Source organism: Balaenoptera borealis (genome assembly GCF_965194805.1).
Source record: "Balaenoptera borealis genome assembly, chromosome: 20".
NCBI lineage: Eukaryota > Metazoa > Chordata > Mammalia > Artiodactyla > Balaenopteridae > Balaenoptera > Balaenoptera borealis.
The window spans coordinates 12,495,311-12,523,179 of NC_138879.1; the positions used below are offsets into that span (position 1 = coordinate 12,495,311).

General features: G+C 58.9%; 4 protein-coding genes across 11 annotated transcripts; 1 reads left to right on the forward strand and 3 right to left on the reverse strand.

The window, feature by feature from the left end:
• Positions 1 to 152: 152 nt before the first annotated feature.
• Positions 153 to 10,026, reverse strand: LOC309619365 (carbonyl reductase [NADPH] 2-like; the record flags this gene model as incomplete). The annotated part of the gene is given in 10 exon segments (XM_082374469.1): positions 153 to 256; positions 353 to 470; positions 669 to 733; positions 843 to 942; positions 1,020 to 1,036; positions 1,039 to 1,058; positions 1,154 to 1,308; positions 1,413 to 1,842; positions 1,959 to 1,986; positions 1,989 to 10,026. Coding segments are annotated over 10 exon segments (1,077 nt in total). The 5' UTR covers positions 2,029 to 10,026.
• A 114-nt stretch (positions 10,027 to 10,140) lies between these two features.
• RFNG (RFNG O-fucosylpeptide 3-beta-N-acetylglucosaminyltransferase) lies at positions 10,141 to 14,527 on the reverse strand. Of its 2 annotated transcripts, none has more exons than XR_014238824.1 (8): positions 14,171 to 14,527; positions 13,459 to 13,507; positions 12,791 to 12,893; positions 12,388 to 12,647; positions 12,104 to 12,192; positions 11,849 to 12,014; positions 11,189 to 11,274; positions 10,141 to 11,115 (listed from the first exon to the last, which is right to left on the reverse strand). XR_014238824.1 is itself a non-coding variant. In XM_082374273.1 (8 exons), exons 1-8 carry the CDS (start codon positions 14,456 to 14,458, stop codon positions 11,034 to 11,036), a joined length of 1,017 nt encoding a protein of 338 aa, XP_082230399.1. In that variant the 5' UTR covers positions 14,459 to 14,524; the 3' UTR covers positions 10,141 to 11,033. The 2 variants fall into 2 exon arrangements, 1 of the variants encoding a protein (XP_082230399.1); XM_082374273.1 differs by having other exon boundaries at positions 12,494 to 12,647; positions 14,171 to 14,524.
• Positions 14,528 to 14,542: 15 nt separating this feature from the next.
• GPS1 (G protein pathway suppressor 1) lies at positions 14,543 to 19,761 on the forward strand. 5 transcript variants are annotated; one of them, XM_082374203.1, is made up of 15 exons: positions 14,543 to 14,630; positions 14,809 to 15,009; positions 15,507 to 15,599; positions 16,104 to 16,285; positions 16,725 to 16,889; positions 17,011 to 17,146; positions 17,249 to 17,326; positions 17,506 to 17,566; positions 18,009 to 18,094; positions 18,312 to 18,406; positions 18,515 to 18,620; positions 18,701 to 18,781; positions 18,865 to 19,002; positions 19,073 to 19,207; positions 19,290 to 19,761. In XM_082374203.1, the coding sequence occupies exons 1-15, from the start codon at positions 14,598 to 14,600 to the stop codon at positions 19,362 to 19,364; spliced, it is 1,665 nt and encodes a 554-aa protein (XP_082230329.1). In that variant the 5' UTR covers positions 14,543 to 14,597; the 3' UTR covers positions 19,365 to 19,761. The 5 variants fall into 5 exon arrangements, with proteins under 5 accessions (XP_082230329.1, XP_082230330.1, XP_082230328.1 ...); XM_082374204.1 differs by having other exon boundaries at positions 14,546 to 14,630; positions 14,806 to 15,009; positions 17,509 to 17,566; XM_082374202.1 differs by having other exon boundaries at positions 14,548 to 14,630; positions 14,806 to 15,009.
• Positions 19,762 to 20,006: 245 nt separating this feature from the next.
• Positions 20,007 to 27,148, reverse strand: DUS1L (dihydrouridine synthase 1 like). Of its 3 annotated transcripts, none has more exons than XM_082374229.1 (14): positions 26,893 to 27,148; positions 25,786 to 26,032; positions 25,201 to 25,309; positions 24,635 to 24,685; positions 24,112 to 24,224; positions 23,479 to 23,561; positions 23,170 to 23,273; positions 22,798 to 22,942; positions 22,143 to 22,209; positions 21,945 to 22,033; positions 21,348 to 21,493; positions 20,825 to 20,862; positions 20,494 to 20,569; positions 20,007 to 20,392 (listed from the first exon to the last, which is right to left on the reverse strand). In XM_082374229.1, the coding sequence occupies exons 2-14, from the start codon at positions 26,020 to 26,022 to the stop codon at positions 20,253 to 20,255; spliced, it is 1,398 nt and encodes a 465-aa protein (XP_082230355.1). In that variant the 5' UTR covers positions 26,023 to 26,032; positions 26,893 to 27,148; the 3' UTR covers positions 20,007 to 20,252. The 3 variants fall into 3 exon arrangements, with proteins under 3 accessions (XP_082230355.1, XP_082230356.1, XP_082230354.1); XM_082374230.1 differs by having other exon boundaries at positions 22,113 to 22,209; positions 24,112 to 24,164; positions 26,893 to 27,147; XM_082374228.1 differs by having other exon boundaries at positions 22,113 to 22,209; positions 26,893 to 27,145.
• Between the last annotated feature and the right edge of the window lie 721 nt (positions 27,149 to 27,869).

The window sequence follows — 27,869 nt, forward strand, 5'->3', positions numbered from 1 at the left end:
AGATGCGGGGAGGGTCAGGGTGTGGGCGTGGATGGGGCCAGGGGCGTGGTGGGCTGGTGGCCTTGGCGGTCTGGGGGCGGGGCGGTGGGGCGTGGAAGCGGGGCCGGGCGGGGCCGAGCAACATCCCTCTGGCCGCTCAGAGCACCGCGCTCTTAGGAGGCCAGGTACCCGGCATCCACAAAGATTCCCGAGCCGCTGGTGGGGGCGCTGCGGTCACTGAGCAGGAAGAGGATGCTGTTGACCACGTCCTCCACCTCTGCGGCGGGTGGCGGGCGGGGTCAGCACGGCTCGGCCCGGCTGTCTGGGCCCGGCCGCCCCAGCCGCGCCCGCCACTCCACGAAGCCCAGCTGACCTGCAAACTGCCTCAGCGGGTGGCGCTCCTTCAGCTTCCGGGCGAACTCGGGGTCAGACAAGGCTTGCTGGCCCATGGCGGTCAGCATCACCGTGGGGTTTACCGAGTTCACCCGGATCTGGGGCCGAGGGGCCGGAGGGGCGGTCTCAGCCGGCGCAGGAACCCAGCCCTCACAGACCCCACTGAGCTTGCTTATTCACCCCCTGGCGCCCCCTACCCCCGTTTTCATCCCCAGTCCCACCTCACCCCCACCCTGCGCCTACCTCGTGCCTTCCCAGGCCGGGGCCCCTGGCACCCACAGCTCCCCCATGCCTACCTTGTGCGGCCCCAGCTCCATGGCCATGACTTTGGTCAGGATGGTCATTTCACCCTTGGTGGAGCCTGTGGGAAGAGGGCAGCACCGAGGACCCTTAAGGATTCAGCCCACTTTGCATGAGGCCCAGCTGCTCCTGCACGGAATGGGGGCTCAAGGTTGGGCAGAGGGACTCACTGTAGGCAGCTAGGTTGGGAAGGGTGACATGGGCCGCCATGCTGGAGACGTTCTCGCTGGAGCCAGGCACTCCGTGGCTGATCATGCCCCGGGCCACAATCTGTAAGCCAAGAGAGGGGGCAGCCTGACCCCACTTGGGCCATGTCTGCACTGGGCCACATCCTCCCACTGGCTCACCTGAGATACCTGGAACAGCGCAGTTTCACACTGAAGGACCTGGGGGGAGAGGGGACAGTCAGACAGACCATGGCCACGCCCGTCCACTTCCTCAGCAGCCCTCTCCCCAGTCCACCTCCTCTCCTACTCCTCACCTGTCGAAGGCCTCCTTGGTGGTCTGCAGGAAGGGCTGCAGCAGCGCCACGGCGGCGTTGTTCACCAGCACGTCCACAGGGCCCACGCTGCCCAGTGTCCGCTCCATGACCTCCCAGTCACCCAGGTCCACGCACACGGGCTCTACCCCGGGGCCCTGTGGGAAGACATTGGCCAGTGACCAAAGGGAGCGTCCTGGCAGGCTGGTGAGGCATCCCAGAGGGTCACAGGCCTGGGCCATGATGGGGCTGCACACCTCACCTCCTTGGAGAGGCTGACCAGGTCGGCATTGGTACTGCTCACAGCCACCACTCTGGCTCCTGAGGCGTGCAGGGCCTTCACGGTGTCCCACCCGATCCCTGCAGGGGTGCACGGGGCAGCCAGATGGTGGAATATGTCTGGGCCAAGGCTGCGGGTGGGGGCAGCAGATTTGCTGCTTAGGAAAGAGCGGTGAGACAGTGCTGGCCAGAGGGTGGTGGCCCGGGGGTCAGGGGTCCGGCCAGCCAGGATCCGGCCAAAGGAGGCCCAGAGGGCAGCCCCTTCCTGCTGGGCCGAGGGAAGAGGCCTTGGCTGGATCCCCCCATCTGCCCAGAGTGATTCTGAGGGCCTCCCTCGCAGGAGGGCTCTTGCATTGACCAGGGAGAGGCTAGCATCATGTCCCAATGGGGCCTGCTGGGTGGTAGGGAGCAGTCCAGGCCCAGATCAGCTGGCTCAGGCACAAAGGGACTTGCAGGCCCCAGCATGGGCCTGTGAGGCTCTGGGTCTGGCCACCTTGCTCTCTAACCTCGGCCCCTCACACACCCCCACCTGCCTCGCTCACACCCATCTTTCCCTACCCCGTCACCAGGGCCCGAAGGCCACTGAAATTCAGCAGCATGGTGCCAACTCCCAGCCTCTGTACAACAGGAGGCGAGGGCGTGGGGGGTTTATAAGCCCAGGCTGGGGCAGGCTGGGTGGCCAGGCAGGTTTGTGTGTGATGGGGGTGTGGGGGCTGGCTGGAGGAGGGAAGAGTGGGGGCACTAGGCGGGGCCAGGCATCAGTGCAGCTTCTGCTTCCTTGTTCGCAGAAAACTGTCTCCTTAGAAGGGGCCACCGTCCTCACCCACAACCCAAATGTGCCAGCCAGAAGCGCCATCCTGGGTTTTGGAAAAGAAACTAAAAATAAACCCTGGGGTGGGGAACATGCCCCTTCCTGGCTGGCTGGGGACAGGTGGCCTGGAACTGGTCCCTGCAAGCCCTGGGCCTGATGCCCCTGGGTGATGGCCAAGGCCACACAGAGGTCCCTCTGGGGAGTGTTCTCCCAAACACCCACAGCTTAAAAAATCTCCCTACCTCCATCAACCCTCACCCAGATCAAAACCCAGCAGCACTTGCTTCACTCAGCCAAGGCCATCACTACACTCCAGACACATTTTCAAATGCCAAAGATAATTTTTATTTTGAAATAAAAGTTTCACAGTTGCAAGGATAGTAAGAATTCTTTTCCCCTGAACGATTTGAGAGTAATTTGCAAAACTAACACTCCATCACCCCTAAATAGCTTAGTGTCTGTTTCCTTGGAATAAAGACATTGTCCTACGCAACCACAAAAACACACAATACATGCAACACAACCACAACATAACACACACCATCACAACACAGCACAACTGTCAGAGTCAGAAGAGTAACACCATGCGTCCCTACCACGTGATCCTTACCTCCCATTCAACTTTCATAAGTTGTCGCAATGATGTTCTTTAAAAAAAAAAAAAAGAAAAAGCTATATCAAGGTTTAATTGATATATATGACTATGCATATTTAATGTATACAGTTTGATGAGTTTAGACATATGCAAACACCTGTGAAACCATCACCATAGTCAAGGTCATGAGCATATCCATCACCCCCAAGTTTCCTCATACCCATTGGTTTTGTGTTTGTGGTGAGGGCACCTCTCACACAGAATCCCAGTGCTCAGTACCAACTGTGAACTACAGGTCTCTACAACCCGCTTGTCTGGCATAGCTGAGACTTCCACTCCTGTTCTTTATGGCCAAAGGGTCCAGTCCAGGGTCACATGTTGTCTTTGGAGGTCCCGTCTCTCTGTCTCCCTCACTCTGGAACACTCCTTAGTCTTTCCTTGACCCTTATGACCTTGATACTTTTGAAGAATATAGATCAGTTATTTTGTAGAAAGTCCCCTTTATGACCTTGATACTTTTGAAGAATATAGATCAGTTATTTTGTAGAAAGTCCCTCAATCCGGCTTTCCCAGTGTTTCCTTGTAATTAGATGCAGGCTGTGCATCTCTGTCTTGAGCACCATGGAAGTGACACTACGTCCTCACAGCATCCCATCAGCTGGCACCATTTTGATCGGTCCCATCACTGGTGATGTTAACTCTGATCATGGGATGGAAGCAGACATCACTAGGACACCACTTCAATCACTGCATCGCCCTTCCAGGTGCAAAAAGAACACGGCTGCAAATCCTGGGCAAAATGTCCCCTGTGTTCCACACCAACTCGGAACTGTGTGGGGAAAGGGGTCTGGAACCCTAGGTTCAGCCTTGCACAATTTACATTGACCAATACAGATCCACCCCAGTCCATCTAACTTCACTTCCAAGTAAAGCCAATAGCAAAGTCGGCCTGACATAATTCAACCAACAACACACAACCAAATACATGCTACCCTCTCCCCAGAAGGTGACGTAAAGTCCCTTTATCCATCTCTGGGTGATGTTCATTCCTCTTCCAACTGAGTCGCACCCCCCTTATATATCCTGCCACTTATATGCTGATGTAGAAAGATAACCACTATTAACACATATTATGATAGACGGTGAGTGAGAGGGAGAGGAGAAGAGAAAAAAATCGGTTAATATGTACACAAATATATTTGTATAAAAATGAGGATGAAATTATTATAGTTCTCTTTTCTGCAACTGGTCACATGGTCACATGGCCATAACTACTGCTTATCTTCTTACACTGCCCATATTCTCTTGTCCTCCACTGCCAGGTGGAGTCAGATCTCTGAGGGTACACATTTTGATTCCCGCTTTGAATCTGCTACCATTGTGGCAAGTGTGACCAAGTTGTCTTTGGGGATTAAGTGTGTGGAATCGGGACTTCTCTGATGGTGCAGTGGTTAAGAATCCGCCTGCCAGTGCAGGGGACACAGGTTCGATCCCTGGTCCGGGAAGATCCCACATGCCGTGGAGCAACTAAGCCCGTATGCCACAGCTACTGAGCCTGCATGCCACAACTACTGAAGCCCGTGTGCCTAGAGCCCGTGCTCGGCAACAAAGAGAAGCCACCGCAATGAGAAATCCGTGCACCGCAAGGAAGAGTAGCCCCCGCTCGCCGCAACTAGAGAGAACCCGCACAACAATGAAGACCCAACACAGCCAAAAATAATAAATAAATTCATAAAAAAAGAATGATGACTTTCCCTTATAACTGTGTGCAGCACCCAGGAGCTGTAATAGGGAAGAGCCTTGTATTCTGACAAGGTAATTACTAAAGGGATGTTGCCTATTAGCTTAAATTACACATAATGGCCCATCACTGGGAACCCTGCCTCCCAGGTAAAGAGCGTGAAGCTAAAATACCTTTGTTTAGCTGACATGAAATATCCCAACCAGGCCCACCTGTGAATGGCTGAAGGAAGGAAGAAATTAACACATCCCTTCCAGAGTCTGGCAGAACCAGAACTTTCCCCCCTCCCCTTTTAGTATAAGAAGCCTGAATTCTAACTCGGGGAAGATGGTTCTTTGGGACATTAGTCCACCATCTTCTTGATCTGCTGGCTTTCTGAATAGTTGCTGTTCCTTTGCCCCAACACCTCGTCTCTCAATTTATTGGCCTTTCGTGCAGTGAGCAGTTCGAGCTTGGACTCGGTAACAGAGCTGCCCTCTCAACCTGAGGGGCCTTCCTTCCATATCTCCTCTATTTTTTATATTCCTCCTGTGTGGTCAGGACACTCAAGATGGCTGTCCTCTTGCTCTCTGTACATCCCCCGCAGGACCAGTGCCTGCTTCACTTACACCCTACTCACATGACTGACCTTCTTACATACTTGCGCTAGGCCCCAGCTAGAGATCATTCTTACCAAAGGGGTGGTGAGGGGCGTGCCCCTCTACTGGTTTCCCTGGTAACTAATGAGCCCACCTGATGTCAATTCCCCCTATAACTGGCAATCTCCCCGCCCTGTCCCATCACCACCCCACACACACACACCGGCCTGGGAGCGAAGGCTGCTGCCATGTCCTGCTTGCCGCCCTGCTGCACACGGTGCGGTGTCTTTCTAGGACGTTGTCTTGGACACGTAAGTTCCCCCACCCATTAAACCACTGATGTCTCTGTTGCTGACTCCGGGCTCTTTCTTTGATCTTGAAGCTGGGCAAGCACAGGCCTTGTTGGCCTGTGGGGTGCAGCCCAACACCTCTTTTATTTCATTTTTCTTCCCCTTACTACTCCTTCCAAAAACGATTTGTACTTATGGACTTTGCTTCACATTCCATATGAGTTAGGAGTGCTTCTAGCTGCAAACAAGGTGATTAACACTGGCTGAAATGTTTCTCTCATAATAACAAATGCATGATGAGAACGTGGCACCAGCAACATCAGAGACCCAGGATCTTTCCCTCTGTCCACTCGGTGAGACGGAGCCAGGACCCTGAGGGCCCTCCCGAGTACAAATCCTTTCCCTGTCCCCTGTTTCTTGTTTGTAGGAAATAGGTTTCATTCAGCTTCCTTGGCCTTCCCTGAGTTCCAAAGGGCAGATTCAAAGAGTTGCTAAGCAGGGAAGGGAGGGAATGCAGAAACAAAGGAGGAGCAGTCAAGAAACAATAGTGCAGCCTTGGGGCAGGGTCCTGGTTCCTCCTCAAGGAATATACGTAACAATATCTTTGAGCTCTTCTGCAGGAACTAAGGCCCCCACCGAGGTAGAGGATTGTAACCTCAGGCTGAGCCAAGATTCCTGGAATCCTGCCCTGCTATCTCACCACCAACCAATCAGAAGAAAGTCACACCCTGCAGCCTTCACCCCAAATTTCACCTATTAAAATCTTCTCCTGGAAAACCATCCGGGAGTTCAGGTTTTTTTGAGCATGAGTAACCCTTTCTTGTTCTCCTTGCTTGACCCTGCAATCAACCTTTCTCTGCTCCAAACTCCGATGTTTCGGTATGTTTGGCCTCACTCATCGGGCACATGAATTTGCTTTCAGTAACATCAATGCCACAGCACTCTTTACAGGTTCCAGCTTCCCTGGCTGTTATGGTGGCCATGTGACTTCTTCAAGCCAGTGACATATGGGAAATTAACATCCCTACTGGGCTCAGATGGTGTGTATCTAGTATGCCTTCATCCCGCTTTCTCCTCCATTTCACCTAGACGATCCAAGGATGCTGGGCCCCAAGGATATAAGCAGCCTGAGTTCTTGACTCACCACCCATGCATGTCACAGTGTGATGTGAACAAATACACTTCCAGGGCTTAGTGGTTTCTGCAGCACAGCCTGGCGCATCCTGACATACATTCTCCAGGTTGGCTTCATTTTTTTTTAAGTATAAAAAATTAATTAGTAAACTAATTCTGGCATCATTTGTTGAAAAGACTTTCCCCCCTTGAATTGCTCTGGTGACTCTGTTGGGAACTCTATGATAGTAGAAGCGCGTATCTGTGGCTGGGCTCTGCTGTGTGTCCCACGGATCCATCTGTTGGTCCCAGTGCCAGCGTCACAGTCTCCATACTGTAGTTTTGTGAAATGAAAGTCATATTTTTATGGCAAGACAAGAGATATTCAAACAAAAAATCTTCTCTGCTCTTTGACCTCCCTTCTCCCCTCACTGTGCATCGTGTATCTGCATTAGGCATCAACCAAACCTCCCCCATCAGCAGGAATACCTGCTCAACTGTAAAGACCAACATTCTCCCAGCATCAACAAGACAACTCCTTAAGGGATAGTATTTCTTTTTTTTTTAATGTTTTTTAAAATTAATTTAATTTAATTTATTTATTTTTGGCTGTGTTGGGTCTTCGTTACTGCACGCGGGCTTTCTCTAGTTGTGGCGAGTGGGGGTTACTATTCGTTGCAACGTGCAGGCTTCTCATTGCAGTGGCTTCTCTTGTCGCGGAGCATGGGCTCTAGGCGCGTGGGCTTCAGTAGTTGTGGTTTATGAGCTCTAGAGTGCAGGCTCAGTAGTTGTGGCTCACAGGCTTAGTTGCTCCGTGGCATTTGGGATCTTCCCGGACCAGGGCTCGAACCTGTGTCCCCTGCATTGGCAGGCGGATTCTTAACCACTGTGCCACCAGGGAAGCCCAGGGATAGCATTTCTTCCTCATCTTGTATGGGGTCACGTGACCCACCAGGATGACACTTAGATTTGGATCATGTAAATTGTCTATAATATGTCATTTGATGTGCAGCCTTCTGTCTCAAAAAACTTACATAACTGTGCCTTGACTTCTAATGAGTGAAACAGTTCTCAGAGCTTTCTGAGATGCTCTTCCTGGGTTATAATCCTCAAATTTGGCTCAAATAAAAATTTCCATTTCTTTCTTAGATCGACAGATTAATATATATATATTTTTTAATATTTAAAAATATTTTTGGCTGCCTTTGGTCTTCGTTGCTGCACACGGGCTTTCTCTAGTTGTGGCGAGTGGGGACTACTCTTTGTTGTGATGTGCGGGCTTCTCCTTGCACTGGCTTCTCTTGCTGCGGAGCAGGGGCTCTAGGCGCGTGGGCTTCAGTAGTTGTGGCACAGGGCTCAGTAGTTGTGGCTCTTGGGCTCTAGAGTGCAGGCTCAGTAGTTTTGGCGCACGGGCTTGGTTGCTCCGTGGCACGTGGGATTTCCCTGGACCAGGGCTCGAATCCGTGTCCCCTGCACTGGCAGGCGAGTTCTTAACCACTGCACACTAGGGAAGTCCCTACAGATTAATTTTTTGGCACTTCATAGTAGGTCTTGAAGTCAGGCTGTGTAAGTCCTTCAACTTTGTTCTTTTTCAAGGTTGCTTTTTATATTCTATGTGTTTAGCATTTCCATGTAAAGTTTAGATTCAGCTGGTCAGTTTTTTGGTAATGTGTTTGTCTGACTTTGGTACCAGAGTAATGCTGGCCTCATAAAACGAATTGGGAAATGTCCTCATCTATTTTCTGGAAGACTGTGTGTAAGATTGATGTTATTCCTTCCCTACATGTTTGATAGAATTCACCAATGAAACCATCTGATCCTGGAGATTTCTTTATGGGAATGTTTTTGTTCAATTCAAATTATGTAATAAATATAGGGCTATTTCAATTTTTAATTTCATCTTGGCTACTTTTAAAATAACATCTTTATTGAGACATCACTCACACATCAAAAAATGTACAGTTTTGAAGTGTATAATTCACTAGTTTTTTTTATTACATTCACAGAATTGTGTAACCATCACCATAATCTAATTCCAGAATGATGTTAATTCCCATTGGCTTTCTTGCTTTACTCTGCACTGCCCCCTACTGTTTCCATGTTCTCGGAGTCTCTGGGGCCAAGCCTCACCTAGTTAAGCCTCAGCTGGGGATGGGCACGTCTGGCAACTGAAATTTTTTTCACCGTTGTTTGCGTGTCTGAGAATGACCAGGAAAGTAGGTGTTGATTTTGGGGTTACAAATAAGTTTTATCATGTGTGTGAATTTGGAAACACAGAATCTGCAAATAACGAGGATTGACTTTTCATCCCCTCAAAATAAGCCCATACCCATCAGTGGTTATGCCCCATACACCCCAACTCTCCCCAGCCCTGGGGAGCTGGTCCATTTTGCAGGTCACCATTCCTCTGTGCTTGCTCAGTGCCTGGCATGCAATGACATGGGATGGACTGATGCTGAGTAAATAGTTGTCCAAAAAAATGTTAGATGGAGGGCCAAGTACACACAATTTAATTTTGAACCTTAATTAACAAAATTTTAACTTTGATTATACATCTATTATATGTCTACTAAACGACATATTTTGTTTGTAAAATAACAAAAAGTGGGAAGAAAAAAAAACATTTTTACCAATTTTTGCACTTTTCAGGGACAATCACATAAACATTTTGGTGTGTTTCCTTCCAGGCTTTTTTCTCTCTGAACAATAAATGCCCACTCAGGCAGCCTCAGGGTGCTAGCCAGTCCCACCTCCCCTTAGAGGGTGCTGGGGGGATGGGGGTGACTATTCCTCTGGACCTGGTGAGGGAGGACTCTGTGCCTCCGAGGTGGTCGAGGCTGGCGATCCAGACCTGAGGCGGCTCCAGCTGGGGGAGGGGCCATTTGGTCCAACTGATGCTGTCCTGGGTCTGTGCTGTGTGGATGCCCCAATGGGCTGCGGTCTGGGAGGCTCAGTGTGTGTCTAGGTCTCGGGAGCTGTTACAAATTCACATCTGGGAATGTGAGGGGAGGTGACTGCTGAGCATGGACAGTTCCCGGTGACCTGCCATAAACCCCTCTCCAAGGGACCTCGGTCTGACCACTCAGCCCATGCTGACTCCAACCTGCTTACTGGGTATTGCTGGCCTGCCCTACACACACACACACACACACACACCCCAGCCCACACGTACACAGCCACACATGTTCGTACCCACATGCATACGTTTACACAGCAACTCCCACATACATGCACGCACACATGTGCTCACCCACACATGCACGCACACACGCTAGTTCCACAGTGTGCTGAAAAAGCAAGCATGACACTCAGGCAGTCTGCCTCCTGGGGCAAGGTCTGTCATGTTTCTATCATTCCCTGCAGGTCCCCACCCCACACACATACTCTTCAACTCACACTGAAGAGCCCAGTGGGCAGCTTAAGGCTTGGCTGCGCTGGCAGTGCCGTAAGGAACGCAGATCTGCCTGGCGTGGAGCTGGTCTGGGGCAGAGCCTTCAGGGGGAGGAGCTGGATGCTGTGTGGCTCTATCGGGAGCTGAGCTGCCAGGTGCCACTGGTTAATTAAGACAATGACCGACAGAGAGTAACAATCAAGGCTTTATTCACTCGTTGCAATAGCAGAGCGAGAGACCAGAAGGCAGGCGCTGGCTCCCCTTGTTCTGTTTCCTCCTCCCATGGAAAGGCACCGTCAAGGTCAAGGTGGGTCAGCTGGTGGGATGGGGATGCCTCACTGCAGAGAGGGCCCCACACAAAAGGCTCCTGCTGTTTCATGGACTTGGGGCCCAGGGTGGAGGAAGGGAGGACAAGTACTGAGCAATGAGTCAGAGTGGAGAAAAGTTCTTCAAGTTCCCTCAGTAAGAACCCCTTGGCCGATGGCCCCCAAGAAGGTGGCCTCTGAATGGAGATGCCCTGGCTAGCAGTAAGCTGTGCCCAAGAGCACAGCCAGCCAGAGGGCCTGCATCCTTGAGTGCGGCTCCCCTCGGAAACGGAGAGGCCCTGTCTGGGCTCCAAAGCCTGGTGTGGGGAGGGCGGCTTCCCAAGAGAACGGAGAGTGAAGCATCTGCAGTCACCTTTGCTAAGCTGCAGCATCTCACACATGACCCTGGCCTGGAGGCCCCTCTCCAACAGGTGAGGGGAGCAGGACGGAGCCCTGGGAGTCAGATGTCAGCCCCCTCCCAGGCCCCCAGACCCTAGGGTGAGACCTTTCCTGTGAGAGCTGGGGCTGGGCCCCTGGGCAGGCACACAGCGCTGTCCTCCTCTCCCACAGTGCCAGGTCACCCGGGCCTGCCCGGGGCTGTGGGGAGGCCTCCAAGCCAGTTGGAGCATTTGCTGGGCGCCCTTATCTCCCTGGATGAGGCCATGGCCGTGGCCGCCTGGAGCCCAGGAGGGGAAAGCACTGTTCCTGCTCCCTCAGGCAGGCGGTGCCCACTTGCACCTGGGGCAGAGCCAGAGGCATATTTGGGTCGGATGTCGAGGTTCACCGAGAGGCGAGGTCACTCTGCTTCTGCACAGGACACCAGTCCGTGTCCGGGTAAAGAAGGCAGTGGACAGACTTAAACCTGGGAGGGAAGTGGGAGTCAGGCTGCAAGACGGGTGGGCTGGCCCCAGCACTCCTCCCCACTGCCGGCTCACCGCGTGGGGTCCTGCTGCAGGCTGAAGCCTCCGGCCACGTTCACCACATTATGTGGGTTCTCAGGACCCCCGTAGCTCAAGGTGACCTGGGAGAGAGGAGGAGGGAGAGTCACTCTCCGGGCCAGTGCCTCCCATCCCGTCCTTCACAGGAGATGCCACTCGGCCTCCTGGTTCCCTAGCGCCCCCCACTCAGCGCTCTCAGGGCAGGCTCAGGAACAGCACTGAAGAGTGATGGGGAATGAGAGGCGTGGCCAGCACAGAAGACACCTCAGGGAGGTGGCTGGCGCAAGTCTAGGGGCGAGAGGTCCCCCATCCCCTGCCCAAAGCTGATCCCCCCTCCCTGGGCCAGGTCTGTAACTTCTGTCGCCCCTGAACCACTGCCCATGGCCCTGGTGCCCTGGGCCCGCCCGCCTGGGAAGGCGCAGCAGCTGTTCTTTACAAAAGAGCCCCCACGTGAGCCTGGGAGCCCCCTACAGGCAGGACCCTGGGTCACAGTAGCCAGGGTCCAGGGTCCACGGCAACTTTGCCGCAGCGCTGGAACCCACCCCCGCCCTGAGCCCTTGTTCAGCCGGGAGCCCATCTGGGTGCCGGGGAGCCAAGTGCAGGCAGGGGCCCGAGGCAGGGACACCTGCGGAGGCAACAGGGGCCCAGCGCGCCTACCTGCTGGAGCAGGGTGTCGGGCGGCAGCCTCTGCAGGCTCTCCAGGTGGGAGTGGAACAGCGAGCTGTGCAGCAGGCGGGCGCCCAGCAGCCCCTCCACAATGTAGCCCACCGTGCAGTCGTCCGGCAGCCGAACCCGCTCGGCTGTGCTCATGAAACTGCCCAGGCTGGGGAGCGGAGGGGGGACAGGTCAGCGCCTCCCGAGCCCTGGGCAGCTCCACCTGCGGCAGCCAGCGCCTGCCTGGCCTCCACTCACCTGGCCCATGGGCTCATCTTGAGTGCAAGGCCTCTGCTCAAGCAGAACCCGGCTCCTCCGGTAGCAAACCAGAACTTGACCGTGGTCACCTGAAGGGAAGGGAGCCACCAATCAGGTCTCCTCACCCCAACTCTTCATCTGGGCACTCCAAGGGTCGTCCTTAAGCTGCTCCTTAATGACTCCCTGGTCGATTGGCAGAAGCTTCCCAGGGCACAAGGGCACCGGGGCTTCCACAGCCCAGTTGCCTGTGGCCCCAGCCCCTCCCGCAGCCCCACCTCACTTACCCCAGTTCCTGAAACACTGCATCTGGGTGGATCGGGCACCTGTCCCAGCCCTTCCCTGCTGGGGTCTCCATGGTCTCAGCTGCCCCTCCCCGGCCCCAGCACTCACGGTTCCACCTCCTTGGACCCTCTCTGTGGCCTCGATGGGGTGGTCCAGGCTGGGCCGCCCCAGGTAGACGTCCTGGCTGGGTGAGAAGGTGGACAGCAGCTGCAGCAGGCCTTCGGGGTTTACGTAGTTGTCATCGTCCACATGGCAGAACCACCTGGGAACGTGCAGTCTCTGGAGCGAGCCGGGCCCGGGGGTGGGGGTGGGGGTGGGGGTGGGGGAGCCCCTGGCCCAGGTGGGGGCCTGGACTCTCACTCAGCTCTGGGGTCTCCAGGGGGCACGGGTGTGGCCACCACATACTTGCGTCCAGACTCAATGAACTTGTCGTATTCCACTGACATCTTGCAGCACAGAGCCTGGCGTGTGTGCACGGCTGAGCAGTTGGTGTTGACAACGTGGCTGCCTGTCCCGTTGGAGAGACGGAAGCATGAGGGCTGGGGTGAGGCCCGCTGCCAGCCCACCCCACTGAAGTCGGGCAAAATGCGGCTGGCTGGTCGGCACAGGGCCTGTCCTGTTCAAGGCCCGGAAGTCGGACCCAATCACAGCTCTGTCTTGACCTCCTTCAGCTGATCCTGTTGCTGCCCTCCGAGGTCCGGGCAGATGACAACCACTTGGAATCTCATGGGAGAAAACCCACCAGGAAATAGGACTGGGGCAGGACCACACTGCTCTGGGCAGGACTGCAAAGGATGGTTCCCTGCTGGCCCATCTTCAGGGGACATAACTCCAGCCAGAGGCCCTGGGAAGTCAGCCAGTGGCTGAGGGAGGCAGAGCATGGCTGGTAGGGTGGGGCCCTGGACTCCAGGCTCTGTTCTCTACCAGCTGTGTAACTCTGGGCAGGTGCCTTAACACCCCCCCCACCCCGGGCCTTTGTACACAGCAGGGGTCCATGTGGCACTGAACCAAGGGATAGCTGAGAAGGAGGCCCTCGGACATGCCAGCAGGGCTGGGCTGGGGAGGGCACTCACCTTCCTGGAGCTGTAGCTCAGGGTCATCCCCGTCGGTAAAGATGAACGTCTATAGAGAAATAACCTGTGAGGTTTCAAGAGGCACCGCCCAGGGACTCTGGGCCTGGCAGGGCCTTGGCCCTGTGAGCAAGGGTGAAGCTGGAGAGGCGAGGGTGGGCTTGGATGGGATGGGGTCCAGGAGGAGGGAGGGCGGTGTCCCAGTGACAGTCTTCTAGTACCCTCAGCATCCCCAGTGCTGCTGGGGCCAGGCTTGCTTTTGCTGGAGGAGTTTCTGTGGTCTCAGCCCAGTGTCAGCTGGGAAAACCCACCCAAGCCTGGAGCCCGAAAAAGGACAGGAAAGGGTGGGCACTGAGGGTCCTGGGTCCCTGCATACTCAGGCCTGGGGCCTGACTGCCATGCTAGGGACACAGCAGTGGGTAGGGGGTCCTGGGGTGGGGATCCTGGGCGGGGTCCAGGGCGGGGTTGCCAGTTTGGGGATGAGGGAGCGGGGTCCCAAGGCAAGGATGCCGGGGTAGGAGTCCCGGGTGGAGGATCCCGGCGGTGGAAGTCCTGAGGGCGGAGTCCGGGGGACGGCTGTGCCGGGACTAGGGATGGGGAAGGTCCCGGGCCCGGGGTCCCAAGGTCAGGAATCCGGGGAGCTGGGATCTCGGGGCATGGGAGGGTGCCGGGGGCGGGGGTCCCGGGGTCCGCGGGGTCTCGGGACGGGGCCCACCTGCCGTCGGGCCCGGGAGATCCAGGTGCGCAGCAGCAGCCCCAGGCGCGGCCCGTGGTTCTTCCGGGTGGTCTTGACCGCGATGAAGACGTCGTCGGGCCGCAGGCGGGGGGCGGTGGCGGGCCGGGCAGGGGGAGCGCGTGGGCCGGGGCCGGGGCCGGGGGCCGGGGCCCGGGTCGGGGCCGGCGCGGGCGCGCGGGGTAGCGGCAGTGGCAGCAGCAGCAGCGCGGCCAGGGCCGCGGCCAGCGCGAGGCAGGCCCGGCACAGCGCCCCCCTCGCGCGGCTCATGCGGCCGCGGGACCCGCGGGCACCGCCCGGCCAGGCGCGCCGCGGCCCCTTTAAGAGCCGCCCCGCCCACGCCACGACCCGGAAGCGGCGGCTGCGCTGCCCCGGAAGTGAACGGCGCGCCGCGGCGGGGTGGGCGAAGATGCCGCTGCCGGTTCAGGTGTTTAACTTGCAGGTAACGAGCCGCGGCCGGCGGCCCCCCGCGCTCCCGCCGCTGGGCCGGAGCGGGGCCGGCCGTGCGCACCCCCCCGCGCGGCGTCCTCCCTGCGCCCGGGCTCCGGCCGCAGCGTCCCGCCCGTCGGCCCCGGCAGCCCGGCAGGCCCGGCGCGCTAACGCTCTCTCTCCTTCAGCAGCCAGCCAGCTCTGTGTCAGGGTCGGGGGGTGCAGAGAGTCAGGACAGAATGCGGGGTGGCCCGGCCCCCCGCGCGGCCGCGTCGTCAGTGGCAGATGTGCACTGCGCCCCTCCCAGCGGTAGGTCAGAGCTCTTCCTGCCGGGCACGGCCGGGGACTTCAGCCTGAGCGCCAGCCTGTCGGCCTGTACGCTGCTTTATGAGGTACCTTCCAGGACAGGGGCCGGGACCAGCCCGCACGCCCGCCGGGCCGCGCAGGGCGCCCGGGCGGCCCCCTCCCGCCTCCCGGTCCATCGGCGGTACTCGCCCGGCGCTGCGGCTCCGGCTGCTCAGCCGCGCCTGGGTCGAGGCCGCCCATGTTTTCCCTATGGCTCGGAGGAGGCTGCGTCAGGACGGTGGCTGGGAGCACGTAGGGACCCTCTGGGGTCCCTGGGTAGTGGTCTTTCGGCTCTGGTTCCCGCCCCACAGGTGGGCCATCAGGGTCGGGCTGAGCGTTCTGCTCTTGAGCCAACAGTCTCGCTAGGAGCCCCCTCCCTCATGTGGCGGCGCTGGACTTGGCGGGCAGTGGGGAGGGGCTCCGGGGACAGGATCCCACCCGCCCGGGAGATGGAGGGCAGAGCTGAGCTGGGGCACAGTGAGGGTCACTCGCCCTCCCTGGGCGTCCCCTGCTCGAGGTGCCAAGGTGCTGGCCCGTGTTGCAGGGGGCCGTGGAGCCTATGCAGATTGATGTGGACCCCCAGGAGGACCCGCAGAACGCGCCCGATGTCAACTACGTTGTGGAGAACCCCACCCTGGTACGGAGCCCGGCGGGCACTCCTGGGGCGTCGGGGACTGCTTGGGTCTGTCAGTCCTGCTGGGAGGTCCAGGCTAGGCTCCCCACTCCCACCGCATCTTTTTCTGACTCAGAAACTTTTAGGGTTTCTAGTTGCGCGCTTATAATGGGTTGCTGGTCGGTTCCAGACTCTGCACCTGCTTCTCCCCCACACGGAGGAGCCCTGTGTGCTAGGCCACCCCGCAGGTCGAGTCTCACTGCGAGGACAGGTCTTCCTTGGGACCCAGGCTGGGAAGCACTGTCTCCTCACTGTTCAGCTTGGTGACTGGCTGCCCATGTGGCTCTGGCTGTTCACCCCCCAGGGCAGAGATTTACTCCAGAGGCCCTTGCACTGGCCCATCCCGAGTGGCCTTTCATCAGCCCCTGGACAGTGGTTTATTTGGTGCCCACATGCCACTACTCCTGACTCACTGGCTGGGGCTTGAGGTCTAGGGTCCCAGCTTGCACAATCCACCCCCGCCCCCAGGATCTGGAGCAGTACGCGGCCAGCTACAGTGGCCTGATGCGCATCGAACGACTGCAGTTCATTGCTGACCACTGCCCCCCGCTGCGGGTGGAGGCCCTGAAGATGGCCCTGTCCTTCGTGCAGAGGACCTTCAACGTGGACATGTACGAGGAGATCCACCGCAAACTCCTGGAGGCTGCCAGGTGAGGCCGGGGCTCAATGAGGTGGGGCAGGGATTGCGTGTGCTGTATGGCCAGTCTGGGCAAGGGCCTTCCCTGTGCTCCTGCAGTGCCTGGCCCCATAACACAGTGATCTGGCTTTCTTGTTGAAAAGCCGGGAGTGGCAGAAACGGCCCAACGGGCTAGACTCTCAGTGTCCTCGCTGAGAATTCAGGCTCCCTCCACATTTGCATGCATGTGCAGTTCCAACACCGAGCAGACCCTGTGGAGATGGCAACGTGCTTTTTGCTTCTCAGCACGGCTGTGTGACTTATTTCTCGCTGGGCTCTCCCGCCAGGCTGCGGGCTCCTGCTGTCACAACTGCCCCTGTGCCAACTGGGCGCCCTCCCGATGGGGGTGACGGCTGCTGGGAGGCAGCTGCCCGCCCTGCACACGGGCCCCTAATGGCCAGGTCCTCCCTTAGGGAGCTGCAGAATGCACCCGACGCCATCCCTGAGAGCGGTGTGGAGCCCCCACCCTTGGACACAGCCTGGGTGGAGGCCACGCGGAAGAAGGCCTTGCTGAAGCTGGAGAAGCTGGACACGGATCTGAAGAACTACAAGGGCAATTCTATCAAGGAGAGCATCAGGTGTGCCCAGGGGCTGGGGGGCGGGCTCCGTCAGAGGGAGGATCAGGTGCACCCTTGGGGTGGAGGGTTGGGCAGCCAGGCCCATGGACCGACCGGTGTCCACTTGCGGCCGGACCCACAGGCGTGGCCATGACGACCTGGGTGACCACTATCTGGACTGTGGGGACCTTAGCAACGCCCTCAAGTGTTACTCCCGGGCCCGGGACTACTGCACCAGCGCCAAGCACGTCATTAACATGTGCCTCAACGTTATCAAGGTGGGCCCTGGGGTGGGTGGCATGGGAGGGGGGCATAGGGCAGCAATGCCCGTGGGCCAGGAGCGGGCGCCCCAGGCTGAGTGCATTCCACCTGCCCACCAGGTCAGCGTCTACTTGCAGAATTGGTCTCACGTGCTGAGCTATGTCAGCAAGGCGGAGTCCACCCCGGAAATTGCCGAGGTAATGATGGCTCTGTGCCCCTTGGAACTTGCCCCAGGATCCCTGACCACTCCTGGCCCTGGTGGGCTTTGTCCTCCTGGAGTCGGCCTCTGCTGCTCTTAGGCTGGGGCTGGGTGCCTGGGGGCTGATGAAGGTATGGAGGGCGGGGGGTTGCTCACAAGTGCGACCTTCTCCTGCAGCAGCGTGGGGAGCGTGACACCCAGACTCAGGCCATCCTCACCAAGCTCAAGTGTGCAGCAGGTGAGGGCCCTGGGGCACAGGGGCAGGAGGGCACCCCAGCTGACCTCATCCCAGCCAGGGAAACCCATAAGCCCCACATCTATGCTGTACCTGACACCTACCCGGCTCAGGTCCCCCTTGGGGAGGCTAGGGAGTGGTGACCAGGGGTTGGGAGTAGAGGCAGTGCCTTCTTTCTGACAGCTGCTGCCATGGCTGGTTACCCCTGCTCCCACCCCTACCCCGTCAGCTGAACGGCTCGGGTGCCCTTTGCAGTAGGAATAGCAGCTGCTCAGCCTCCCTGGGCGCCTGGCTCACGGAGCGTGCTGCCGGTGCTCACTGGCAAGGTTACTTCTCACTTGCCAGCGTTTGTCGCAGGTGCGCGCCCGTTGATGGCCCCCACAGGGCCCTGGCAGCTTCCTCTGGATGCCGGGCTTCAGCCTTTTTCCCCCTGCCCCCCCTCCAGGCCTGGCTGAGTTGGCCGCACGCAAGTACAAGCAGGCTGCCAAGTGCTTCCTGCTGGCTTCCTTCGATCACTGCGACTTCCCTGAGGTGAGGGGCATGAGGGTCTCTGGGGAGGAGAACGTCACTGGGGCTTGGGAAGCAGGGTGAGGGCTCGAGAGTTGGGCTTTCTGTTGGGCGGTCACCCCCATGGGGTCCTAGGCATTCTGAGTGGGCGGTGGGTGAGGTAGGGTGGACCCAGCCCAGACTTCTGTACTGACTGCCAGTGACCCTAGGACTCTGACCCATCTCCCTTCTTGCTCCTCAGCTGCTCTCCCCCAGCAACGTGGCTGTGTACGGTGGCCTGTGCGCCTTGGCCACCTTTGACCGGCAGGAGCTGCAGCGCAATGTCATCTCCAGCAGGTGGGTGGAAGGTGGGGTACTGGGCACTGCAGCCCTGCTCCTGTGCCCCCAGCCACCTTCAGGCGGGTGGGCAGGCAGGGCCGGCTCTGAGGAGTCTGGCATCTGCAGCTCCTTCAAGTTGTTCTTGGAGCTGGAGCCACAGGTTCGGGACATTATCTTCAAATTCTATGAGTCCAAGTATGCCTCGTGCCTGAAGATGCTGGACGAGATGAAGGTGAGGGACCTGGCCTGGCTTGGAGGTGGGCGAGTGCGGAAGGCCTGGGGCAGCTGTCCCTGACTGGCTCTCCTCGCCAGGACAACCTGCTCCTAGACATGTACCTGGCCCCCCACGTCAGGACCCTGTACACACAGATTCGCAACCGGGCCCTCATCCAGGTAAACGCAGGGGCAGAGGCTGAGGCCGAGGCAGGGTGCTATGCATGTGCCTGCGGGTAGCTCATGTCCCCTTCGCTTTGCAGTATTTCAGCCCCTATGTGTCAGCTGACATGCGCAAGATGGCCACAGCCTTCAACACCACAGTGGCGGCGCTGGAAGATGAGCTGACGCAGCTCATCCTGGAGGGTCTCATCAACGCCCGCATCGACTCCCACAGCAAGGTGGCCGGCCTCAGGGCTGTGGGGTGGGGGAGGGAGACTCTGGGCCCCACTGAGCCCTGCACCTCCACAGATCCTATATGCCCGGGACGTGGATCAGCGCAGCACCACCTTCGAGAAGTCTCTGCTGATGGGCAAGGAGTTCCAGCGCCGTGCCAAAGCCATGATCCTGCGGGCGGCTGTGCTACGCAACCAGATCCACGTCAAGGTGCGGGCAGGGGGGCCCTGGGGTTGGAGGGATGGGATGGGCACACGTGCCCCTCTGGGCTAAGTGGCTGTCTCCACTGCAGTCCCCTCCCCGGGAAGGGAGCCAAGGAGAGCTGACGCCGGCCAACAGCCAGTCCCGGATGAGCACCAACATGTGAGGGCACCCTCGGCCTCCAGGATGGTCTGCACACCTCCCACCCTGCCCCGCCCCCCACCCTCGGACTCCTGGGCCTCCCATCTGCTCCAGCAGCACTTCCAGAGGTGTTGCCTGTGGCCCACTTGTAGGGGCCTGGCTGCTGGCTGATGCTAGCCCTCGGCCCCCTGCCTGGGCTTCCATGTGCCCAGATTCTTGTGCCCCACCTCCCCCTTGCTGCACCCTGTGCTGGGGGCGCTGGGGAGGGGGTGGGCTTTCCTGGAAGGAGAGGCCTGCTGGGCTCACCCACGTGGCGCTGGGGCCCCCACCCAGCAGCACTGTCTCCCAGCCTCCATGTTGATGTGTCATTTGGGGTTGTAGCATTATTGAATCTTAGTCCATTAAAGGGCAGCCTGAGAACAGCCCCTCGCACCACTCCTTCCTGTCTCCATGGGGCCCCCTGGCCCAGTCCCCACCTCCTGGGGCTCCCCTTTCTCACACTCCACTTGGCTTTGCAGGGCTGAGGCCAGTGCATGGCCCTCCTTTAAGCAGGTCTCCATGGTTAAGAAAATGAAGGCAGGAGGTGCCTTGCTTATTTCCCCCGTTCTGACGTCCCTATTGACCCCAACGACACTCAGGTCTCAAAGAACCTGAGTGGGAACGTCACGTCTTTGAAATGATTTATTGTTCATCTTGAACACACGTGGGCCGTGAGGATGGGGCAGGTCCAGCCTGGGAGCCTGCTCCCTGGTGCAGCATCTCTGGGCCCCCAGCATGGGCTGAAGGGAAGACCAGCTTGTCCTTCCGTGTGAAGTGGCAGGAGGTTCCCTGAGTAAAGGAGTTTCCTTAAGCGGGACGTTTCAAGGCTTCAGCATCGGGCTTGGGGGGTGGCACATGGGGCTGCAGCTGCCCTTCAGGCCAGGGCACTGCCCACGACCTCCGGGAAGCCACCTGGTTCTCCAGGCCTGGCCTGCTGTGGTTCCTGCAGCCGCGGCTGGGCCCCCTTCCAGGCCAGAGACTTCTCCAGTTTGGTTTTAAAAAGCAGTCCATGACCTGGCAGAGGGGCAAGAGGAGGGGAATGGGGCTCAGGAGGCTGAGGGTCCACGGCCCACTACAGTGGGGGCGGGCACCTGGTGGCAGCGGGCACGCCTCACCTGGACAGTCAGCCGTCTCTTTGAAAGCTCGCTTCTTGCAGCAGCCCCGGCACAGGTTAAACACACACCTGTTGCCCTGGACACAGGAAAGCTTGTGAGCCTGGGGATAATGCTCCTCCCCTGGCCGGGCTGCAGCCTGAGTGAGTGGGCCCCGAGCACAGGTGGGGCTCTCCTGAAGATAGGCAGAGCCCCTCACACGACAGAAGCCAACCCACCTTGGGCTGTGCCCAGGCTGCCCCCAAAACAGACAGGAAGAGGACCTCTTGCACAGGTTGCCCACCCCTCCCAGGGCGGAGCTCTGCCCTGGGCGGTGTGGCTAGGACGGACTCACCTTTGGGTTTCCACACTGATCACACTTTGCATATTTTGCTGGGAAAAGAACAAAAGGAGGTGCTGGTTGAACTAGGTGAGCCCACCCACCACAGCCATTTCCTACATGTGGCCCCTGGCAGGTATCCCTGCTCCCTGCAGCTGGCCAGGCCAGGTGGCTAGCGGAGGGCAGAGGACGTAGTACTCACGATTGCGCTGGGAAACCTCATCCCATCTGCCCGAGATGCACGGGCTCCATGCCCACCACCTCCCACTTCAAGGTCCTTGGGAAAGCTGCCCCAGGCCCCACTCCCGTCCTCTCCAGCTGCCTCAGGGCAGCAGCTCAGGGACCACAGCAGGCAGGGAGGCTGGCTGGCTGTGGCCTTGTGGGACCCGCCAGTCTCCTTGGGGGCACGTGGAAGGGTCACAGGGCCCTTCTTGGTGTACTCTCCATGGCTTAGGAAGCAGCAGAGCCACCTGACCCTGGGGGACCCGGTGGGGGGGGCTGGCCTCCTCCCAGGGCTCCAGTGGTGGGAGCGTCTTACGCTTCAGCGAGGGGTCAAAGGTTTTGTGGGGGTTCCTCAGTTTCTTCTTCTGCTTGTTCTTGGACAAGACGTCTGTACTGCCCTCCTCCTCCTCCAGGGCCCGCTTGCTACGGGCACCCCCGCTCTCCTTGCTCCCCTCCCTGGGCCTGAAAGGGAGAAGCAGCGGGCAGAGCTGAGGGACACTCGTGAGAGGCAGCCCGCCAGCTGCAGTCCCCGGGTGAGGATGTGTGTGCAACTCCGCTGAGGCCCCAGCAGCCGGCACGGAGGCTGGGACACCAGTGTCTGAGCCACTGAGTCCTGGGCGGGGCTGTGGCTACAGATGACAGCCTAGCCTCACCTCAGAAAAGCCAGAGGAAGCTAGGGAGGGTCAACCTCTTGACCCCAGGACAAATCCACTCAGGATCAGAGGAGCTTAGAGAAGCATCTTATGAAAAAAGCCATTTAAAACCTGAGCACAGGCTGACAAGGAAGAGGCCCCTGGCCCCTGAGAGATGAAGCACCCCAGCCAAGGAGGGCAGCAGGCAGAACAGCCCCCTCCACCATGTAACCCCCTCGCACCCCCCCACCCCCCTGCCAGCCCACATGCGGGAGGCTCACCCTGGCCGGAAGTAGGGCTGGCAGATCCAGTGGAAGAAAGGCAAGCCGCCTGAAGGCTTCTCTCCCTCCTTCTGCCTGGATATATCCTCCTGCAAAAGCCCAGAGGGCCCTCGGTCAGAGGCCCAAGGCCCAAGCCTCTTTCCCACTACACAGCAGCCCAGCACCTACCTGACACCGCAGCTTCAGGTCCTGGCTCACCGCGGCAATGCCCTCCAGGGTCTTCACTTTGGCGAGCTCCTCCCGAAGCTGCTGATGCACCTGCAGCCTGATACAGATGCCCCATCAGAAAGCCAGCCCAGCACCCAGCTCCCAACCACCAACCCTGAGCCCTGGGCACAGAGGAGCATGGTCTCTCCTCCCATCCAACCTCACCATGTCACCGCGGCCCTCCCAGACTCGGTGGCAGGTGGTTTTGTAAATGTTTGTGGAGAGCTCGTCTTAAAAACCCCAATGCAGGGCTTCCCTGGTGGCACAGTGGTTAAGAATCCTCCTGCCAATGCAGGGGACAAGTGTTCAAGCCCTGGTCTGGGAAGATCCCACATGCTGCGGAGCAACTAAGCCCGTACGCCACAACTACTGAGCCTGCAGCCCGCGAGCCACAACTACTGAAGCCCGCGCGCCTAGAGCCCGTGCTCCGCAACGAGAAGCCATTGCAATGAGAAGCCTGCGCACCTCAAAAAAGCATAGCCCCCGCTCGCCGCAACTAGAGAAAGCTCACACGCAGCAACGAAGACCCAACGCAGCCAAAAATAAATAAAAATTTTAAAAAAATTTAGGAAAAAAACACAAACAAACCCCAATGCCCCAGGCAGGCCTCAGACCAGACAGCGTTTGCCCTCGGGGGGCAACTCACGTGTGGTGCCACAGCTTAAAGAGATGGGCCCGGACGTAGGACAGAGGGCAGGGGTGCTGCCGCACGATGTCCAGGTATTCCTCGGCCAGCTCCCACACGGCAGGACTGCGGCCCTCAAACAGGGCAGGGTTGTGCAGGTTTCCCTCTGCAGGAGGAAGGGAATGCGAGGCTCAGGGGCCCCCGTGCCTCGCCACTCCAAGGGCAAGGCTAGCCACTGGCCTGACAGCTCTGGCCCATCAGGCAGATAGAGACTTCAGTGATGACAGCGTGAAGCCTGAGACTCTTCAGCTGGGCCAGTGGTGCCATGATGCAAACAGGCCCCTCCAGCATCTGCCAGTGGTGGCCCAGCTGTGGGCAAGGGCACAGCCTCACCTGCACTCATGACCCCTTGCACCCCCGTGTCCTGGATGCAGCGTTCCACGTCCCGCAGGCACTGGATGTTCCCATTGGCAAACACGGGGATGGCCACTGCCTTCCTGTCGGGGAACAGGATGGGCAGACGCTCAGAAGGATGCTGTTTCCCCCCACAACCCTGGGGGGAGGGCCAGGCCCCCAAACTCCATCTTCCCACTGTGCTGCTCAGCCCCAGGCCCAGCACCCCTCCTGGTGCCCAAAGGGTTGAGGGCCTTGCCTTGGGGCTGGGCTGTCTCCCTGCCCTGGGTTCACCCCGTGTCCACTCACCGCACAGCCTTGATGTGCTCCCAGGACGCGGTGCCCGACAAGGGCCCCTTCTGCTCCTTGGTGCGCCCGTGGACAGTCAGCAACTAGGACACAGCAGCGCCTGGCTCAGCCCCACTCTCAACTGCGGCCCCCAAACCAACTCCAGGGGACCCTCTGCCTTTGGCTTTTGGGGTATCAGCTTCCCATGCAGAGCAGAGGAAAGGCCGCCCTGTGCCTCGCTCACTCAGTGCTGCACTTGAAGCCAGCTGACACCCTGGGGGTGCTGCCTGGGGCCTGCACGTCAGAGCCAGCCTACTACACCACCCAGGATGTGGAGGTGAGAGGCCCAGACCCTTTCAAAGGCCAGTCCTCTCTGTAGTGGCAGCACCCCCGCTGCCCAAGGCCAAAGGTGTGAGGGAGGAACAGGCACCAGCCTGACCCCAGGGCTGGTGGGGGTGGGTGGGAAGGTGGTTGAGGCCCAGCACCTCCCCCTGCCCAATACTGACCTCCTGGGCCCAAGCATGGGGCTCCCCTCCCCTCGTCAGGCCTCACCTAAAGGTCACTGATTCCTGCCCACCCCAGAGGGTAAACCCTCAAGGGGCACTCCTGGAGGCGGGGGAACAGTGCAGGGCCCTGGGAGCCCATAGCCCTCACCTGGCAGCCAGCCTTTTCCAGCATCTGGGCGTACCTTACGGTCTTGTCAATCTCTGGGAAGACACGGATCTTGCATGTGACAGGGACAGAAAGTTTTTCGTGGGCTAGCAGAACTAGGGAAAGGCAGAGTCAGCTCCTGAGAGAACTGTGGTGCCACCTTCAGGCAGGCTGTGGGGACCCATGGCTAAGCCCTCAAAGGAGCACAGGCCCTGCAGACGCCCCGCGCTGGCTCCCTCTCGATGGCAGCTGAGAGTTGCACCTCTGACCCTAGGGCATTGGAGAGGCCAGGACCGGGCGAGGATGCCGCCCTCCAGCACCTATTATCTGGTTCAACGGGGGGGCAGCAGGAGTGGGACAGGCGACTTCACAGCCACCTTCTACAGTGCAAAGGCGCAGGGGTCGCCACAGCCAAGAGGACTCTGCCAGACACTGTCCTCTCCTGAACCCTGCCAGGCTGTCTCAGGCCTGCCACCCAACCACAACGCGGCCCCAAGTCCCCGCAGGTAGTGTGTGGCCAACTCACTCATTCTTTGGAGGAGGTCCCACTCCTCCTGCAGGAAGGCGCCATAGTGACCTGCGAAGAACAAGCACGCCCTCTGCACCACCCTCTCGAGTCCACATGGGCCTCGAGCTGCCTGGCCAGGTTCTATTAGCCCGGTGGCCTGAGCTTAAGGGTGCTGAATGGAATGCCCACCCCACATGGTCTCTGACCAACCAGCAACTCCTCCGGCCCAGTGAGGGAGACAGGCTGAAATGCCAGGGCAGCAGCCACTGGTCCCTGAGGCAGCACGAGGGCATGGTGGGGACTTTTCAGCAAAACACATTTATCCAGAGGGAGCCCAACAACTTCCCAGGACGTGATGAGCCCCTGATAGCCAGCTGAACCCTGTCCCCCGCCCTCAGTGCCTGAGAAGGGCCGCCCTCCAGAAAGAGGAGCGAAGAAAGGGCCGGTGGCCCCCTGAGCTGCTGCCATCAGAGGCAGGGCCAGGCCCCTGGCCAGCTCACCCACACACTGGGCACCTCTGGGCTTGGAGCCCACCCCAGCCAAAAGCTTGTGCAATGACACAGAACCCCAGAACGGGAACTCACCTCGCTTGGCTATCATCTGCGGGCAGCCCAAATTCAGGTCGATGGCGTCGCAGTAGTCCTGAGCCAGGAGAGCTGCCTGGACAAACACCTCCGGGTCATTGGCACAGAACTGGAAGAGACATGAAAGTCACCACGAGCCCAAGCCAGTCCCACACGGGTTCATAGGTGACCAGTGGGGGTGTTGCCCGAGGGGATGACCACAGGATGGCATCCTATCTTAGATGTTTACAATGTAACCAAGCTAGGATGCGTTCCCATGCCACCAGGAGAGCGAGTTATGAATTCACACAGTTCTCCCAGTTGTAGCAGAAAGCCAGTATCACTGACTTTGCGAAGAGCAGAGCCATTCTCTCTAACTGTTCTGATAAAGAGGGAGCACTTGGGGTGATGCTGGGGAGGGGGCTGCGAATCTTCCACGACCTCCACGCACCCAGGTCGTCCGTTCACCAAAAGCCTGAGGCAGCTCCCAGAAGAAGTCAATCTCTGGGAGAACTGGCCCACCCCCGCCCCTCCGATCTCAGGAAGCCTTTTCCGGAAAGGCCCAGGGAGAGGTGCTCGGCCAGCATTCTGGGCCGGGCCGCCCACCTGCACAATGAGAGGCCGGTCCTCGGGGCACACGTCGCAGTACAGGTTCTCCTTGCGGTAGTTGGCATCTCGAATGAAGACCTGGGCGTGCAGCATGGGTGTGTAGCACAGCTGGGCCCCGTGGCGGCGGCTCAGCAGCCTCCAGGCCAGCTCGCTTTGGTCCACCATGGGGGCCACCACGTGGCGGGCCCCCCCCAGGGTACAGCTCCAGAACTCGAAGCCCTGCAGCTTTGGCATCGTCTCCACACTGAGGGGTAAGACCAGGGGCTCAGCCGTGGCCAACGGAGCGCAGGTGTAGGAGCCGACCCTCCTCGAGGCCGCTCCAGTGCTGCCCGATGATCACAAATGTGGACGCTAAGGGTGTCAGCTGGTGCAGGCCAGGAACTGAAGCCCCAGTGCTGGTCGCCTTCCAGTGGAAACCTTGGGCAGGTCACTCAACCTCTCTGAGCTTTAACCCCTTACTTCTTAGCAGAATTAAGATGTCTGCCTGGCAGGACTGGCGTGAAGAGTAAATGGAACAGTACGTCCTGTCAGTGCCTAGCCCAGAGGAGGCTACCTTAAAAGGCAGCTACAACCCAGAAGACTCGGGGACCCCCACCAAAGCAGGACCACCCAGTGGCGACACTGCTGGAAGCCTAAAAATGCCTGCCCTCCCTGCCCACCAAGGGGCCCAGGGCAGTCACCTGGACACTCTGTGCTCTCCTCTGGGTGTCAGGTGTATAAAAGCACTAAGAGTACTTTCCCCTCTGTCTTATCTTACCTATGCCCGGCCAACCTTGTAGGAGCCATCATTCCCTACAGAGGCTTAACAGGTGGTAGCCGAGAAACGATTACAATCCGAAACACCGGAGAACGGACTATGAGGGAGGCTTACTTTCAGGGAACACTCACCTCCTGTACCTAGTTTGGGAATTATTAAGCATGGTCATCGGCTTAACAACTGCCTAAGTGCCCAGCTGTGGGTTTGAGAATTTCGGAAATTGTGAAGTTACATGTAAAAATCACCTAGGTCGCCAATGTGTTGCCCAGCGGGGCACCCTCCACCCCCACCCGAAGGAAGAGCCCCGGGAACCCGAGAACCGCGGGTCAAATCCGCAGGGAACCTACTTGGGCGGACCCGGGCCACCTGAGCGCCCGAGCCAGGCTGAGGCTCCTCCCGACGCAGCTACGCCCTTCGGAGCCGGGGGCGGGGCGGCCTGGAGCTCCGGGGTGCGGCCGGGGTCCCGCGGGGTGCGGCTCCCGTGCTCACGCCGCGTCCTGAGGCCGCCACACCTGGGTTGCCGCCGGACCGCAGCCGAGCCCAAGGCTCCGCGCTGGGTCCGCCGGAAGGTGCTCCGCCAGGGCGGTCCGGGCGGCCCGCGGTGCGGCGAGAAATGCGTCCCCGGGAAACCGCGCCCGGCGGCGGGGGGTGCGGTGCGCGGGGTCGTGGGTCGCAGGCCGGAGGTTGGCTCCGCCCGGCGCGGTGGGGCGGGTTCGCGGGGGTCGGGCTGGGCCGGGCAGGGAGCGTCGAGAGTCGCCTATCGCTCGCGGCGGGTATCGCCCGGCTTGAGCTCCCGCCTTTCCCCTCAGAGGATCTCGGAGCTAAAGTCCTCGTCTCGGCCCTAAAGTCCTCGCCTCGGCCCCGCGCGCGGAACCTCGTAAAAACCTTCGAAGGACCGAAATCGCTGTTTTATCGCGGAAAGCAAACAACTGCGCGAACTTCCTGGCCCCCATAGCGCGGCGCTCGGCTGCCCAGACCCACAGAATTCTTCGTTTTAAACCCAAGACGTGCGAGTCACCTGCTTAGCAAATGTGATGACAAACTTACCTCCTGCTTGTTCCCCTAAACACCCGCTTCTCTTTCCTAAAGAAACCGATTGGTCTTCTCTTTCCCCTCCCTCCCTTTCTCCTATTACCTGAGGTACAGAAACCCCTACCTCTGATTACTGCGTGCACGTCTTCTGTACCCGCCAGAGGGTGTGAATACACTTTGCTTTCTTCCTGTTCACCTGTCTTTTGTCAATTTAATTTTCAGGACCTCCAAGCACAGTCCCAAAAGGGAAGAGGGAAAGTTTTTCCTCTGGCAGAACCAAGTTTCATTGTAT

What these genes read in the sequence shown, in the direction of transcription:
- RFNG (XM_082374273.1), bottom strand. Translation starts at nt 14,458, where the DNA reads ATGAGCCGCGCGAGGGGGGCGCTGTGCCGGGCCTGCCTCGCGCTGGCC. An exon ending in GGGTCCAAGGAGGTGGAACC is followed by an intron (nt 12,193 to 12,493) that starts GTGAGTGCTGGG and finishes CCTTCCCTTCAG; the next exon opens with GTGACCACGGTCAAGTTCTG. An exon ending in CTGCAGCAGGACCCCACGCG is followed by an intron (nt 11,116 to 11,188) that starts GTGAGCCGGCAG and finishes CTTCCCTCCCAG; the next exon opens with GTTTAAGTCTGTCCACTGCC.
- GPS1 (XM_082374202.1), top strand. Translation starts at nt 14,598, where the DNA reads ATGCCGCTGCCGGTTCAGGTGTTTAACTTGCAG. An exon ending in AAACTCCTGGAGGCTGCCAG is followed by an intron (nt 16,286 to 16,724) that starts GTGAGGCCGGGG and finishes GTCCTCCCTTAG; the next exon opens with GGAGCTGCAGAATGCACCCG. An exon ending in TGTGCCTCAACGTTATCAAG is followed by an intron (nt 17,147 to 17,248) that starts GTGGGCCCTGGG and finishes CCTGCCCACCAG; the next exon opens with GTCAGCGTCTACTTGCAGAA.
- DUS1L (XM_082374228.1), bottom strand. Translation starts at nt 26,022, where the DNA reads ATGCCAAAGCTGCAGGGCTTCGAGTTCTGGAGCTGTACCCTGGGGGGG. An exon ending in GCAGATGATAGCCAAGCGAG is followed by an intron (nt 24,686 to 25,200) that starts GTGAGTTCCCGT and finishes TGTTCTTCGCAG; the next exon opens with GTCACTATGGCGCCTTCCTG. An exon ending in GAGCACATCAAGGCTGTGCG is followed by an intron (nt 23,274 to 23,478) that starts GTGAGTGGACAC and finishes GTTCCCCGACAG; the next exon opens with GAAGGCAGTGGCCATCCCCG.